This window comes from Arachis ipaensis, chromosome B06, assembly GCF_000816755.2.
Source record: "Arachis ipaensis cultivar K30076 chromosome B06, Araip1.1, whole genome shotgun sequence".
NCBI lineage: Eukaryota > Viridiplantae > Streptophyta > Magnoliopsida > Fabales > Fabaceae > Arachis > Arachis ipaensis.
The window spans coordinates 112,458,785-112,476,598 of NC_029790.2; the positions used below are offsets into that span (position 1 = coordinate 112,458,785).

The following is a 17,814-nucleotide window of genomic DNA, read 5'->3' on the forward strand; positions in this document are numbered from 1 at the left end:
TCATACTTAGTAGGATCAAAGGTGATTGTGTACACAGATCATGCTGCTCTTAAATATCTACTCACAAACCAGGATTCAAAACCCAGACTCATAAGATGGGTGTTACTTCTGCAAGAGTTTGATATAGAAATAAGAGACAGAAAAAGGACAGAAAACCAAGTGGCTGACCATTTGTCCCGGATAGAACCAGTGGAAGGGGCGTCCTCCCCCTCTATTGAGATCTCTGAAACCTTTTCGGATGAGTATTTGTTCGCCATTCAGGAATTACCATGGTTTGCAGACAGTGCAAACTACAAAGCTGCAAGGTTCATTCCCAAGGAGTACAGCAGGCAACAAAAGAAAAAATTAATTACTGATGCAAAGTACTGCTTGTGGGATGAACCCTATCTCTTTACGAGATGTACAGACGGAATAATCTGTAGGTGTGTGCCTAGAGAAGAAACGCAGAGGATCCTATGGCATTGCCATGGATCACAATATGGAGGCCATTTCGGAGGTGAGCGAACAGCCACCAAGGTCCTCCAATGTGGTTTCTACTGGCCTACAATCTATAGAGATTCCCGAGAGTTTGTACGTAACTGTGACAGTTGCCAGAGAGCTGGTAATTTGCCTCATAGTTATGCCATGCCTCAACAAGGAATCTTGGAGATTGAGTTGTTTGATGTATGGGGAATTCATTTCATGGGGCCTTTCCCACCATCATACTCAAACACTTATATTCAGGTGGCAGTTGACTATGTATCAAAATGGGTAGAGGCCATTGCCACACCCACCAATGATACTAAAACAGTACTAAAGTTCCTCCAGAAACATATATTCAGCAGATTTGGTGTCCCTAGGGTACTAATCAGTGATGGGGGCACTCACTTCTGCAACAAACAGCTTTACTCTGCCATGGTCCGGTATGGGATTCACCATAAGGTGGCAACTCCATATCATCCGCAGACAAATGGACAAGCTGAAATTTCTAACAGAGAACTAAAAAGAATCCTGGAACGGACTGTGAGTACCCGTAGAAAGGATTGGGCACGAGGCTTGGATGATGCTCTGTGGGCTTACAGAACAACATTCAAGACTCCTATAGGGACCTCTCCATACCAACTTATGCATGGTAAAGCATGCCACCTGCCCGTGGAAATGGAACATAAAGCCTATTGGGCAACCAGATTCCTAAACTTTGATGCCAAATTAGCTGGAGAAAAAAGATTGCTCCAGCTGAATGAGTTAGAGGAATTCAGATTCACTGCTTTCGAAAATGCCAAGCTTTACAAAGAGAAATAAAAAAGGTGGCATGACAGAAAGCTGTCATCTAGAATCTTTGAACCAGGACAAAAGGTTCTGTTGTTTAACTCTAGGCTCAGGCTATTTCCCGGGAAACTGAAGTCCCGGTGGAGAGGACCATATGTGATTACAAGTGTATCACCATATGGTTATGTGGAGCTTCAAGATATTGATTCTGATAAGAAGTTCATTGTTAATGGACAGAGAATCAAGCACTATCTTGAAGGCAATGTTGAGCAAGAGTGCTCAAGGCTGAAGCTAGATTAAAAGCTCAGCAAGGTCCAGCTAAAGACAAATAAAGAAGCGCTTATTGGGAGGCAACCCAATGTTATTTAACTATATATCTTTATTTTCTATTGCTATTTTATGTTTTCCTTAGGTTGATGATCATGTGAAGTCACAAAAACAACTGAAAACGCCAGTAAAAGTCTGTTTTGAGCGTTCAACGCCCAAAAGAAGCATCCACTGGGCGTTGAACACCAGTAAGGATAGCCATCTGGGCGTTAAACGCCAGAAAGAAGCATCTTCTGGGCGTTGAACGCCAGAAAGAAGCTCCTTCTGGGCGTTTAACGCCAGATTTACAGCATCCTGGGCGTTCAGAAAAACGCCCAGTGACAAAGGAGTTCCTGGCGTTCAACGCCAGAAAGAAGCAACAGTTGGGCGTTGAACGCCCAGGAGAAGCAGCAGTTGGGCGTTGAACGCCCAAAACATGCAGCGTTTGGGTGTTCAAACGCCAGGATGGTGGGGAGGAGGTAAATTCGTTTTTTCTTCATATTTTTCATTTTATTCTTAATTTTCATGTTTCAATTCATGATTTCTTGCATAAACATGTTACAAATCCTGATTTCTAAAATCCCTAATTTCTAAAAACCCTACTTTAAAAAAATATCAAATGTATCTTAATCCATAAGCACAAATCCTTTTTTTTCAATCCAATTCAACTCTTTTTCAAATTTTCAAAACAAATATATCTCTTTTCATTCAAAAATCTTTTCAACTAATCAATATCTTTTTCAAATCCCCATATTATCTTTTACAAAAATCCAAATTTATCTTTTTCAAATATCTTTCATATCTTTTCAATTTTAAATTATATCTTTTCTTATCATACTTATATCTTTTTAAATTATATCTTCTATCTTATCTTTCTCTCTATTTTCGAAAACCCACCCCTTCCCTTTTAAAAACACATTCGACCTCCTTCCTCTCATCCACCATTCAACACTAGCTCTCCTTCTATCCCTCTCCTTTCTTTTCTTTTGCTTGAGGACAAGCAATCCTCTAAGTTTGGTGTGTTTATCCGTGATCACTAAACCATACCCACTAAGATCATGGATCCTAAAGGAAAACAACCCACTCCAAGAGGCAAGAAAGAGAGTGTTCCAAAACCACTTTGGAATCAAGGGAGGTTCTTAACCAAAGAACATTCAGACCATTACTACAAAATAATGGGTCTAAGATCTGTGATCCCGGAAGTCAAGTTCGATCTGAAAGAAGATGAATATCCGGAGATCCAAGAGCAGATTCGAAACAGGAACTGGGAAGTCCTAGCTAATTCTGAAATGAAAGTGGGAAGGAATATGGTTCAAGAATTCTACGCTAATCTGTGGCAAACAGACAGGCAGAGAATATCTGGAGCTGCCCTCTATTACTATAGGACTGTGGTCAGAGGAAAGATTGTTCACATCCACCCTGACAAAATCAGGGAGATCTTTAAGCTACCTCAGCTGAAAGATGACCCAGACTCCTTCAATAGGAGAATAATGAGAACAAACAAGGGCCTGGATAAGATTCTAGAGGATATATGCATCCCTGGAGCCAGGTGGACCACCAACACAAAGGGTTCCCCAAATCAACTCAAGAGAGAAGATCTCAAACCAGTCGCCAGAGGATGGCTGGACTTCATTGGGCGTTCTATATTGCCCACCAGCAACCGTTCTGAAGTCAATATTAGAAGAGCAGTGATGATCCATTGCATTATGTTGGGAAAAGAAGTAGAAGTTCATCAACTGATCCCATCTGAATTCTACATACTTGCTAACAAGAACTCCAAGGATGCCAGGTTGGCTTATCCAAGCCTAATCTCTATGCTCTGCAAAGATGCTGGAGTAAAGATGGGAATAACAGAGTATATCTCAGTAGAGCAACCAATCACTAAAATCAAAATGGAAAAACAACAAATGCAGGATGACCCCATCAAGAGGAGGGCGCAAGAATTCCTACCAGAACTCCCTCAATTTGAATACTGGGAGCATCTTGAGGCATCTGTCACTAAGTTGCAAGAAACCATGGACCAATTGAAGGAAGAACAACAAAATCAAAACAGCATGCTTTGCAAACTACTCAGAGAACAAGAGGTGCAAGGGCGTGAATTAAGAGAACTAAAGCGTCAGAAACTATCTCTTGAAGGGCCAAGCACCCCACAGACTAAAGAGGCATCCGCTTCCCAAATTCAAGGTTGTTGAGTTCTGATCTTAACCTTAACCCTGTGATAACTTTTTTTCTATTATTTGAGTTTCACCTTAGGAGTCATATAATGGTAATTAGTATTTATATTTTGATTTTATCCCCAATTAAGCTATAATTTATTTTTCTCATCATCATTAAACATAAATAAAATAGAAGATTTTCTTTAGAACAAGGAGGCAATAATTTTCGAGTTTTAAATAAAACAAATTCTAATTGTTTACATGTGGTGGCAATGCCTATTATGTGTCTGTGGCATTTATGTATCCGGTGGTAATACTGAAAAATAAAGTGCTTAGGGCCACGGCCAAGACTCATAAAAGTAGCTGTGTTCAAGAATCAACATACTGAACTAGGAGAATCAATAACACTATCTGAATTTTAAGTTCCTATAGATGCCAATCATTCTGAGCTTCAATGGATAAAGTGAGATGCCAAAACTGTTCGGAAGCAAAAAGCTACTAGCCCCGCTCATTTAATTAGAATCTGAGCTTCACTCAAAAACTCTGAGATATTATTGTTTCTTGACTCATTTGTGTTCTATATTATTTATCTAGTTGCTTGAGGACAAGTAACAGTTTAAGTTTGGTGTTGTGATGAGCGGATATTTTATACGCTTTTTGGGGTTAATTTCATATAGTTTTTAGTATGTTTTAGTTAGTTTTTAGTTTATTTTCATTAGTTTCTAGGCAAAATTTATATCTCTGGACTTTACTATGAGTTTTTGTATTTTTCTGTAATTTCAGATAATTTCTGGCTGAAATTGAGGGAGCTGAGCAAAAATCTGATTCAGGCTGAAAAAGGACTGCTGATGCTGTTGGATCCTGACCTCTCTGCACTCGGAATGGAATTTCTGGAGCTACAGGAGTCTAATTGACGCGTTTCCAATTGCGTTGGAAAGTAGACATCCAGGGCTTTCCAGCAATATATAATAGTTTATACTTTGCTCAAGGATAGATGACGTAAACTGGCGTTCAACACCAGTTCCATGTTGCAGTCTGGCGTCCAGCGCTAGAAACACGTTACAAGTTGGAGTTCAACGCCAGAAACAGGTTACAGCCTGGCGTTGAATGCCCAAAACAGCCCAGGCACGTGAGAAGCTTTAGTCTCAGCCCCAGCACACACCAAGTGGGCCCCAGAAGTAGATTTCTGCACTATCTATCATAGTTTACTCATTTTCTGTAAACCTAGGTTACTAGTTTAGTATTTAAACAACTTTTAGAGATTTATTTTGGATCTCATGATATTTTTAGATCTGAATTTTGTACTCTTTGACAGCATGAGTTTCTAAACTCCATTGTTGGGGGTGAGGAGCTCTGCTGTGTCTCGATGAATTAATGCAAGTGTTTTTGTTTTCTATTCAAACATGCGTGTTCCTATCTAAGATATCCATTCGCACTTCAACATGAATATGATGAACGTGACAATTATCATTATTCCCCCACGAACGCGTGCCTGACAATCACTCCCGTTCACCGTAGAATGAATGAATATCTCTTAGATCTCTTAATCAGAATCTTCGTGGTATAAGCTAGATTGATGGTAGCATTCAAGAGAATCCGGAAAGTCTAAACCTTGTCTGTGGTATTCCGAGTAGGATTCAGGGATTGAATGACTGTGACGAGCTTCAAACTCGCGAGTGCTAGGCGTAGTGACAGACGTAAAAGGATAGTAAATCTTATTCCGGTATGATTGAGAACCTGCAGATGATTAGCCGTGCGGTGACAGCGCACCTGGACCCTTTTCACTGGAAGGATGGATGGTAGCCATTGACAATGGTGATCCACCAACACACAGCTTGCCATAGGAGGACTTGCGTGCATGAATCAGAAAACAGAGGAAAGCAGAATTTCAAAAGACAAAGCATCTCCAAAACTCCAACATATTCTCCATCATTTCACAATAAGTATTTATATTTATGCCCTCTCATTTTTTACAATTGAACTTGAAAAAACACTGTTGTTGGCATCCTGACTAAGAATAATAAGATAACCATAGCTTACTTCAAACCAACAATCTCCGTGGGATTCGACCCTTACTCACGTAAGGTATTACTTGGACGACCCAGTGCACTTGCTGGTTAGTTGTGCGAAGTTGTAAGAGAGTAATGTAAACATTAACATTACAATTTCGTGCACCACTACCCCAGGCTTTGTCAACATAAAAAGATATAAAAAGAGAGTTTGGGTAGGTCAGACACCCAACTCCTGACACAACAGTTGAAAAATCTTTATGAAACCCCACGAGTTCGGATGGAGCTGAGAAGGGGCCATATTACAAGACCACAATAGGTCAGTTTCGAAAGAAAAAACAGGGATGTGATATTCAACTGACTAAAAAAGTAGTCATAAGCATAGAAAAAGGGCCGTTCTCCCTGAGTTAAGGAAGGAAAACTAACCCTCTCCTCGGGGTCAGGCGACACCAACTCATAATTCTTCTCTTCGTCCCTATCACTACAAATCCTGTGGAACCTCCTAAGTCTTACACAGTACTCGGGGTCAGCTACGGTCACACACATTAGAACTATTAAGTCTAGCCAATCGGCCATACCAGCAGGAACTCTCAAAGTCATCTCGACAATATTTTTTCGTGAAGACATAGGTCAACTATTCCTACAGTAAGAAAAATTAAAAATGGTCACTACCAAACAACTCGGACAATAAAAAGCAATAAGCAAATGTCAGATATGGCAGCAAAAGGGAAACCCCAGGACTCGCAAAAAGCGAAGGACCAACACTAAAGTCCAGGGGCACCCTTTGGAGGCAACAACAAGGCAATAACCCAGAAAAGGGAAGTCGACAATCTGTGCCCTAAACCAGCCCCAACACCTCTCAAATAAAAAACACAAAGAGATCAATCATCTTCTGGTAACATCTCTCCCTACAAACAGCAAAAGACCATCATCATCACAAGACCACGCAAAGAATCGTCAAGAAAAGCTCTAACCTTTTTCTACAAACAGTTCAAACAAAAACTACCATGCAAGAGCAGAAAGCGACAGGAACAGCAACAAACAAAAAAAGCCCTACGAAAGTAAAACCACCAAAAACCTAAAAGGCACACATTTTTCTCAAAATAGGAGTAGCAGAGAAAAGTCACAGCATCAATCAGGCACAAAGATGCAATCTTTTACAGAAAGAATCAGGCTTCTCAAAAGCAAACTCAATAAAAATAAAAAACTTTGCAAGAATGCAACAGTAAAAGCATGCATAAGAATGATTATCAAAGTATAAGAAAATACCAACCCGCAGAAGAAGGAGCAAGAACGACGACCACCCAGATAGAAGCAAACACGCACCAAGTAGAGCGCCTTTTTTGAGAAGCAGAAGAGGTAGAAAGACTTGAGGGCGTAAAGGTCAGAAGAGTTAAGCAAGCAATGAACGAAGAAAGGAAGGGAAAGAAGAAACTGAAAGTGATTCTTTAAAATTTCAAAATGCAAAAGAAGGAAAAGGAGAAACGGCGAAGGGAAATTAATGAGCTTTTAAACCCTCGCACGTTCCCAAGAAAGCACAAATGCATGCTGCAATTAAAAAAGAAAAAGAAAGAAAACGTTTCACATTCAAGGAATCCCAGCAGGAGTTATACAGGAGATCGACTAAAGGCAAAATGCTCGAGCACGACTTCCTCAAAGGGGTCAAAGTCTAAAGACACGTCCTCAAGGGAAAGATCAAACTCGAGCAGGGGCACTGTTCATACCCTGGGTCGAGCTATGTGACCCGGGCTGATTGAAGACAAGAGCGACCGACCTCTTAAGGTTGGGTCACCCCCAACCTCTCTTTAAAGAGTTCGGCCAAATCGCCATAGAGGCCCAAGCAGGCCCAAATAAAGGAATGCAACCCATTCTAAAGGCGGCAAAAGCCTAGAAAGATAAGGCGGTTCCCCTAAAAGATAAGATTAGATAACTAACTTATCTTAAAAGACACCCCACACTAGTATAAATACACTGGAAAACCCAGGTATAACTCATACTCTGATTCTACACAAAAACCTGCCTAAACACGTGCTAACTTAAGAATCGGAGTCTCTTGCAGGTACCACCACCCTCCGATGATCAAGGATCAGCAGCACCACCATATCCAACAAGTCGGACACGACAGTTCCGGCCACCATAGCAGATCTCCTCCGAGATTGGCCTTCAGTTTCAGGTAACCCTTGGAACACTTAGAATAGGTTAAACTTAGCAAACTGCATTAATATGATGTACTCAGTTGTGGCTTGTTGTTCAATATGTGTAACAAATTATGTGGAAAATTCCTCTTACAATGTACACCTTATCTTACTCTTGTTCCTACCAATAATAAAAACTAAAATACTTATTGCATAAAGAAGTACTAAAAATAGGTTTAAACGATAACAATTAAATAAACATGAAAAAACTATCCAACACATACTGCATATCGTCCAACTCAATAACTATACAATTTGATTTTTTTTCCATTCTTGGTGAATTCAATGATGTCTTTTTTAGCAGTCAAAAGTCCAACAACATCTATTAAATATGACTAATTCATATGAAGTTAGAAAACGTGAGTCGAATTTGCATTCGATGAAACAAAAAATGCAAAGTTTTCCGAAATACCAATAAGGTGAGACTGCGAGTTGACATGTACGTGTGAGAATCAACTCGTTTGGAACAAAGTGGAAAGCATTTGAAGGAAAATTGAAATCATCCACCATTCTTAATTGAGTTTCCCTCTTAAAACATATACGAAGTTCATGAGTAGTAGGCTTATACTTTTGGTTATTCTTCGCTAGTGAAAAATTTGCAATGGTGTATAACTTCCTATTAGTTATTTCATTTTCGAAAAATCTCCTATGAGGAACCACACCCATCTCCTGTGTATAAGCAGGTACAATATTTGAGAATCAATTATTATTTTGGGGACAATCATCAAAAGAACTGGCTATCACCACACAGCTTATACAGAAGGCCCTATGATGCCTATTGGATAAAGATAAGGTAGGTTTCTACCTGACCCAAAACTAAGACAACATTAGCCTTAAGTGTACGAGTTGCATGCAATAGTAACTGCAAGAAAAACCCAAAAACAAATGAGAAAGAGAGACAATTACAATTTAGATCTTTTTAATCAGAACTAGAAGTGTATTCTATATTTTAAAGGCATCCAATTTAACAATAACATCAAGTTCGAAGGTTAATTACATCATAGCCTACTCCCTCTATCCTCCCCATGGTATTCATCACCATGCCCGAAGCACGAGATTTGGTATTTCCAGTAAATTGTCTCTCTAGCATCCCCCCAAGTTTCTTGACTAGCACTTTATAAAATTCTACATTGTTACTGTCAAAACCAAATAGTGTGAATTGCAATTGGATTCTCATGTCCTTCATGTGTATCAACAACTTCCATTCTCTTAAATGTTCAATTAAACAGAGGATATAAAAGTACAAAAATTACCTTGGAGTTGTATGGCCAAAAAAGTAAACAAGAGGCATCTCAAGAGTAATTCCTTCAACAGGGTCAATGGGCATTTCAATTGGAGTAGTGATAAACCCCATATTTAGGGTTTATCTTGTATTTATTTTAGAGGAATTTTATCACCTTTTACCCACATTTATCCAATGAAATAGCATGCTTTCATGATTGTCTCCTAATTTGTGCTTAAGAGTGAAAACATACTTTCTAGGTCTTAAAATAGCTAAATTTAATTCATCTTTAATTCCACTAGATGCCTTGATTTGTTTGTTAAGTGATTTCAGATTGGAAAGGCTAGGAATGGATCAAAGGAATGGAGAGGAAAGCATGCAAAATGGAGAAATCATGGAAAGCAAGGATTTGGGATCAGATCAACGCCGCGCACGCGTGGATGGAAAATTGTCAATCGACGTGCACGCGCACTGTACGCGTACGCGCCGATGTCCGCATGTGACCCACTTAAAGTGAATCCGCTGGGGGTGAATTCTGGGCTTCCCATGCCCAAATTCAACTCATTTCTGATGCTATTTAACCCAAGGAATGAAGAAGAATCAACATACTCTCACACATTAGTTTTGTTTAGTTTAAGTTTTGGAGGGAAAGTTAGTTTTAGAAAGAGAAGCTCTCACTTCTCTCTAGGATTAGGAGTAGGTTTTAGCTCTAGATTAGGAATTCTTAGATCTAGGTTAATTTTATGCTTAGATTTACTTTTCTCTTTGTAATTCTTCCCCTTCTACCTTTCCTCTCTCTAGTTTTGCTTTTAATTCTTGTAATCCTTTACTTTTATGTTGATACATTTTTGTTCTTCCATTTTCCTTTAATACAATTTATGATTCATGTTCCTTTATTGTTCATTTGATTTGTTGTTGTTTAATTCCTTGCAATTGAGTAGTGTAGATTTACTTTCCATGCAATTTTACTATGCTTTCCTTTTATGCCTTCCAAGTGTTTGATAAAATGCTTGGTTAGATTTTAGAATAGAATTTTATGCTCTTTACTTGGGAAGGTAACTTAGGAACTCTTGAGTTGCTAATGTCCAAGTGATTGACGATTGGGAGCCATTAACTCTAGATCTCACAAATTGATTTGGTGGAGAACTAGAACTTATTGACTTGGATTGATATAGCTCACTTGACTTTCCTTTATTAGTTAGAGGATGACTTAATGGGGTTGATCCTTGCCAATTCTCATCTTGTGGTTAATGATTAGGATAGAGATCCTTGACCACCAACCCTTGCCAAGACCTTTTTAGTTGTTAATTTATTTTCATTGCCATTTACATTTACATTTCATGTCTCTTATCCCAAAAATCCCAAAATACAACCCATAACTAATAACAAGACACTTATTTGTAATTCCTAGGGAGAACGACCCGAGGTTCAATACTTCGGTTTATAAATTTAGGGGTTTGTTGTAGTGACAAATAATTTTTTGTATGAAAGGATTGATGTTGGTTTAGAAACTATATTACAACGAGACTTATTGTGAATTCTAAACCACACAAAAGTCTTCTCATCAAGTAGCAGCAAGGCATCCAAGAATCGTTATAGATCCCTGTCCAATATCCAATTTAACGAAGGTAGGCTTCGAACCCTGCTTAGCCACCCAGCTAAGAAGCATCCTCGACAAGGTACTCTTTCCGGAGTTAGTAGGTCCTACAACAATCACTCTAGGCCCCTGGACAACCAAACCAGTTAATGCAATTCACACTCACATACACTAACAAACAAACAAAGCTTTTTAATGACTCTTTAGAATTCGTTCAGCATGATTTATACATAGAAATAGAACCTTTAGCATGAAAATGGATGACAAAGTCACACCTGAGAAGATTCAGAATCACCAGGGGATGAAGCTTTAGCACGAGTTCTTCTGGTTTCTAATATAGCATGCACGTTAACATAGCTAACCACTGGTGTCTACAATCATACAATCAAACTCAAAGAATGATATTTTCCCTAAACAATTCAACCAAATCAAAGATTATAGTAGTAGAGCAGGTTTATCACTTTACCCTATTAGTAGTATAATCAATTTCAGTAGTACCTTCCATTTCAATAATAGCACCATACCAAGTAAAAACCTAAATGAAAAATCAAAGACAAGTAAGAGCAATAACAATAACAATAACAACAATGAATATGGAAGAATAGCAAAATATGAATTTGCATACAGCGAATTTGAGTCAGGGAGGGCAGTTGAGCCAAATTTCGGGAGCAAGCTCAGTGCCGAAAATCTCAGCATTTACATTGAGAAGACGAAGGCAAAGAGGAGCATCGTTTCCAACCTCAATCCAGAGCTCGCTTTCTTTCTCCAATTTCACCTGCTGCTTCACCCCTGAGCTCGATGCACCGCCACTGTGCGCCATTGCCATCGATACGCTATCACAATTCCCAATACAGAAAGAGAAAGTTGTTACTTTAGTCAAAGAAGAATAATTAAAAAACAATACACAAAAAAATGAATAATAATAACATCTTCTTCTATTTTTCCAAAAATGGTCTTCTCTTTAGTCTTTGCCAATGCTTGTAATGTTAACAGTTTCAAAAAAATGTGTTAGGGACTTGGAGAAGAATGAGTGAATAATTGATGAAGCAAAAACCTTTGAGTTTCTTTCTGTTACTGGATATTTGAGTTATATCATTTGATATGAATAGTGAAATCAAATTCTCTTTCTAAACTGGGAATTGTGATAGCGTATTGATGGCAATGGCGCACAGTGGTGGTGCATCGAGCTCAGGGGTGAAGCAGCAGGTGAAATTGGAGAAAGAAAGCAATCTCCGGATTGAGGTTGGAAATGATTCTCCTCTTTGCCTTCGTCTTCTCAATGGAAATGCCGAGATTTTCGGCACTGAGCTTGCACCTGAAATTTGGCTCAACTTCCCTCCCCGACTCAAATTCGCTGTATGAAAATTCATATTCTGCTATTTTTCCATATTCATCGTTGTTATTGTTATTGTTATTGTTATTTCTCTTACTTGTCTTTGATTTTTCATTTAGGTTTTTACTTGGTATGGTACTACCATTGAAATGGAAGGTACTACTGAAACTGATTATACTGCTGATGAGGTAAAGTGATAAACCTGCTTTACTACTATAATTTTTGATTTGGTTGAATTGTTTAGGGAAAATGTCATTCTTTGAGTTTGATTGTATGATGGTAGACACCAATGGTTAGCTATGTTAACGTGCATGCTATATTAGAAACCAGAAGAACTCGTGATAAAGCTTCATCCTCTGGTGATTCTGAATCTTCTCAGGTGTGACTTTGTCATCCATTTTCATGCTAAAGGTTTTATTTTTATGTATAAATCATGCTAAACAAATTCTAAAGAGTCATAAAAAAGCTTTGTTTGTTTGTTAGTGTATGTGAGTGTGAATTGCATTAACTGGTTTGGTTGTTCAGGGGCCTAGAATGATTGTTGTAGGACCTACTGACTCCGGAAAGAGTACCTTGTTGAGGATTTTTCTTAGCTGGGCGGCTAAGCAGGGTTCGAAGCCTACCTTCGTTGACTTGGATATTAGACAGGGATCTATAATGATTCCTGGATGCAATGCTGCTACTCCAATTGAAATGCACATTGACCCTATTGATGGAATTACTCTTGAGATGCCTCTTGTTTACTTTTTTGGCCATACAACTCCAAGGTAATTTCTGCTGTACTTTTATATCCTCTGTTTAATTGAACATTTAAGAGAATGGAAGTTGTTGATACACATGAAGGACATGAGAATCCAATTGTAATTCACACTATTTGGTTTTGATAGTAACAATGTAGAATTGTATAAAGTGTTAGTCAAGGAGCTTAGGGGGATGCTAGAGAGACAATTTGCTGGAAATACCAAATCTCGTGCTTCGGGCATCGTGATGAATACCATGGGGTGGATAGAGGGAGTAGGCTATGATGTAATTAACCTTCGAACTTGATGTTATTGTTACATTGGATGCCTTTCAAATGTAGAATACACTTCTAGTTCTGATTAAAAAGATCTAAATTGTAATTGTCTCTCTTTCTCATTTGTTTTTGGGTTTTTCTTGAAGTTGCTATTGCATGCAACTCGTACACTTAAGGCTAATGTTGTCTTAGTTTTGGGTCAGGTAGAAACCTACCTTAACTTTATCCAATAGGCATCATAGTGCCTTCTGTATAAGTTGTGCGGTGATAGCCAGTTCTTTTGATGATTGTCCCCAAAATAATAATTGATTCTCAAATATTGTACCTGCTTATACACAAGAGATGGGTGTGGGTTCACACATATATATTTCTTTCACTAATAGATTTCTTATGGGATGGATTGGTGTCTCATTCAGGCTTTTCATTTGATTTCATATAGGAAAAGCTGTACAGCATGCTCATAGATGTCCTGAAGGGAGAGCCCAAAGTTGATGTTGTGAAACTTCAAAGATCTGGTGGAGTTTTATCCAGGAATGTGAAGGTCCACCAGAAGGCCAGAACTTTTAGGATAAGAGTATGATGCTTCTGCTTGCATTAAACATATGTTGCTCTTTTCCTTTTATAATTTTTTCTGTTTGAGAGCATTTAAGTTTAAACTATTTGAATATTGTCTGTTCTTTGTTGGCACCTATTATACTGAACTAATTAATATTTAGTTGTTAGTGTAAGGGGGTATTGTTATTCTTGTAGCCCAAATCCATCCTTTACTGCAAATATAGCCAAACATCAATGAGAGGATCGAATTTATTGGCTATTGGCTAGCTGAGAATAAATTGGACAAAGGATGTTCAAAATTGAGTAACAAAAACTGGTTTCATAGTGATACTAAATAATGGCTTGTGCATTCCTGTATAACTTATGCAAGTGAAACAATACTTTGAGTGATTGGGGAATTAGGGACTGCATGCTCTCAAAATTGCTGAATTAGGGACTTGGGGTAATTAGTGAATCATCCTGGAATAACTTTTTTGGGAATTCTAATGTATACTGTTGCCTATCTAATTTTGATGCAGGAGTACTTCTATGGCCTTCTTAATGATCTCTCTCCACATTCTAATATTGCTAATTTTAGTGACTTGTGCGTCTATCGTATTGGTGGTGAGCCACAGGCTCCTCGCTCAGCCTTGCCAATCGGAGCAGAACCTGTTGCTAACCCAACAAGAGTTGTTCCTGTGAGTATAAACCGTGATTTGCTCCACATGGTCCTTGCAGTCTCATTTGCCAAGGAACCCGAAGAGATCATTTCAAGGTAAACAAAAATATATTTTGGATGGTTAGGTTTTGATAAGTAATCATTAGTGTCTTAGTAACCTTTTATAATCTTTTTAAGAACCCAATAATCGTGGTTGTTGATCCAATTGTGGTGTCACAGTAGCAGACTTTTGTAACCATTTTCTCTTTGGTGCAGCAACATTGCTGGCTTTATCTATGTAACAGATGTTGACATTCAGAGGTTTGTATCTTTAGATTTTCTTTATCCATTTCACTGCATTACACTTGTTACGAAGAATGTCTGCATTTCTAACATGATATGTACATTGCAGAAAGAAGATAACTTACCTTGTACCATCCGCTGGAGATCTTCCAAGCAAGTTTTTGATACTGGGATCCTTGACATGGCTTGAGACATGACCTAATTAATAGTTTTGTGATAGGAAAATATATAGTGCTGTTGATATTTTTTTTATATCTTGATCAGTGAAATTATTAGATGTATTTTACGACTATTTTGGGGAGTGCTTAGGAACAAACTTTGTCTTGAGATTATTTTGATTTATCAAAGCGATGGTGGATTGAAGTGGTTAAGAAAATCATTGACCATTGCGTTAATGGTGAAAAAAAAGCATGCAAATTAAACTCATTTCAAAAGGATTTCACTTTTTCAAGGACTAATTAGTTAGAAGTCAAACTTCTTGACGATCTAATTGTCATTTTACTTAAAGAAGAATAATTAAAAATAATACACAAAATGAATAATAATATTTTCTATATTTCCAAACATGGTCTTCTGTTTAGTCTTTCCCAATGTTTGAATTATAGGGGTGACAATAGGTAGGGTAGAGTAGAGTATTGACTCAATCTTAACTTTATTTATGGGTTGAGAATATACCAACTTTAACTTTATCTGTTTTCAATTTACGGGTATCCAATCCCATCTGTAGGTTAGACAATATAATTATTCCACAAACAATACAATTATTCCATAAATAACATAATTATCAAATATTCAATTCTACATAAAAGTCTTTACTTAAATTAATAACACAAACACAAATAAAACTATCGTAAGTTTATGAACATTCCCTTTGTTGCAACAATACCATCACTATTCACTAATAAGGTTTTTTCACCTTAAAATAAAAAATAATAAATTTATTAATCAATCTATATATAAATTTAGCATTAACATAAACAAATGAAAAAATTTAAACTATAAATAACCTCTTTGATGATATATTACATGCAACCAATTTTGATTATACATAAAAATTTTCACGATATCTTCACGAAGACTACCACGATGAGGAGTAATTATCCGACCACTTGTACCAAAAGAAGACTCAGAAGCAACTGTAAACAAAGGGATGACAACTATATTTCATGCAATTCTTTAAAGGATTGGAAACCTAGTTCCATTCACTTTCCACTAAGCTAAAATATCAAAGTCGGCTCTTAAAGGTGAACATCTTCCTCTATATAATGATCAAATTCAGTCTTCACAAATGAACCATTTTTCCTTCTCTTTTGTCTGATATACAACTGATGCTTTTACATCTTTGTAATAATCAAACACGATAAATATATTGCATGATACTTTGAAAAAAAAAGAATACATACTCTATATAAATGACCTATGGGCCTCATGGGACTTTAAACACAAATAAACGAACACAAAACAAATTGCATATCCATCAATTATTGAAACAAAAAAAGGACAAAGTATCAAGGATCATTATAATATTTCAGCTGATACTAATCTTCATTCTCCTTGCCCGATTTAGCAGCAACTATTTGGACACTCTTCTCAACTTGGTTTGTTGGAGAAGATTCGTCAACAGTCTTCCTTGAATTTGTTGAGGAGTTTTCAACTTCAGAAAATACATTTAGCAATTTGCGTGTCCACCCACCCAATATCAGAGACCTCTAAGGCGTGACAAATGAATAATCTCCATTCAAAGTAATTATCTCACATGATTGCGTGCTTGTCTCCTGTAAAAAGGAAAACTTTCTTAATAATATGGTTTAGTGCAAACTCGTTTATTGATGTGATAGACTAATACTCAAGTAGTTGAATCCCTAATATATACCTTAGTATTGTCAATTGAGTTTGTCTAGAAGCTAAGAAGCTCAAAGTTTTCAATAATCAAGTTTTTCTGTTAATGGTGTTTGAAAAAAATAAAACTCAAAATGAATTACTTAAAAAATGGATAAAGTATACTTTTTGTCCCTAAAGTTTAATAAAAGTTTCAAAAATATCCCTAAGTTTTATTTTGTTTCAATTTTGTCCCAAAAGTTTTCGATTGCATCAAATATACCCTCGACGGTTAAATTTTCAAAAAAATTTAAGACCAATCTAACAATAATGCATGAAAATTATGCTTGATTTGCTTGTATTGAGGGTTGTTCTTATGAAATTGTTGTTGAATTGGTCTTAAATTTTTTGAAAAATTAGCCGTCAAAGGTATATTTGATGCAAATCGAAAACTTTTGGGACAAAATTGAAACAAAATAAAACTTAGGGGTATTTTTGAAACTTTTGTAAAACTTCAGGGACAAAAAATATACTTTACCCAAAAAAAATACATAAATGATAATAGTCAAGAAGCAGAGTCATACATCATAAATCTTATGTTTAGAAGCAAATGCAGAAAGTAACTTTTTCTCCTCAGTTATCTTCAGCACAACAATCTTGCATGATTGGAATGCAATCATATCCTCCAGCTTAACAGATACTTTGAATAAGAACTTTTTTCCTTTGAAAGAGTTTACCTCGGGTGGCATCATCTTTTCTGCAACCCTTCACAATAATCCAAGAAAATATTACCATATGTGTTAAAGGTCCTATTTATGATATCATTCTATAATTAAAAATATATCATAGATAACTATGCAGCTCTAAGATTAAATACAGATGTGCCAAGGAACCTAGTGCATTCCTTGTCATATACTACGAAAAAGGCAGTGTCTGTATCATTGGATACACGAAGATGTACACAAAATCTATGAGATAGCAGAAATAGATTCATAGATTAATCATCCTAATTAACCACACTAAATGAATATGGGTATTAAGATAAATGTCACAAGACATGCAGTAGTGTGAATTTTCATCTTCCTTCAATGAGTGCATACACATTTTGCAACCCTTACACCACCATTTATTGCGGTTTTCAACATATATCACAATACCAATTGTCGCATAGAATCCATTTTGTATTTGGAAAAGTTTCTTAAAAATAAATGAATAACATGAAAACAGAAATTCCTCATGAAATCTCCCATCCTTAAGATCACAAATTGATTTGTACAAGCTTTGGTGAAGCAAGTCATCCTCGATGTTATAAAATGAAACAACAATTTGAGATGGAGTGATGTCATGATAGCCATTTGATCTAATCACACTATACTAGTTTATATCATGGATTAGAAACATAACTAATAATCATACTATA

At 37.0% G+C, this 17,814-nt stretch overlaps 1 protein-coding gene, 1 long non-coding RNA gene and 1 pseudogene across 2 annotated transcripts in view; 2 read left to right on the top strand and 1 right to left on the bottom strand.

Annotated features, from left to right (window-relative positions):
- Positions 1–17,814, top strand: part of LOC107604946 (protein CLP1 homolog) — a 97,831-nt gene that overhangs the window by 45,115 nt on the left and 34,902 nt on the right. The window contains exons 4-11 of the mRNA XM_021105627.1: positions 11,882–12,089; positions 12,186–12,254; positions 12,350–12,445; positions 12,592–12,833; positions 12,954–13,092; positions 13,228–13,284; positions 13,521–13,655; positions 14,155–14,390. Coding sequence (XP_020961286.1) covers positions 11,882–12,089; positions 12,186–12,254; positions 12,350–12,445; positions 12,592–12,833; positions 12,954–13,092; positions 13,228–13,284; positions 13,521–13,655; positions 14,155–14,390 — 1,182 coding nt within the window. The remainder of the gene's footprint in view (positions 1–11,881; positions 12,090–12,185; positions 12,255–12,349; positions 12,446–12,591; positions 12,834–12,953; positions 13,093–13,227; positions 13,285–13,520; positions 13,656–14,154; positions 14,391–17,814) is intronic.
- The window catches only part of LOC107604947, a 19,142-nt pseudogene continuing 9,884 nt past the window's right edge, over positions 8,557–17,814 (bottom strand).
- On the top strand, positions 14,548–14,955 carry LOC110263484. The gene is made up of 2 exons (XR_002349204.1): positions 14,548–14,594; positions 14,686–14,955. It is a non-coding gene; the product is annotated as an uncharacterized LOC110263484 (long non-coding RNA).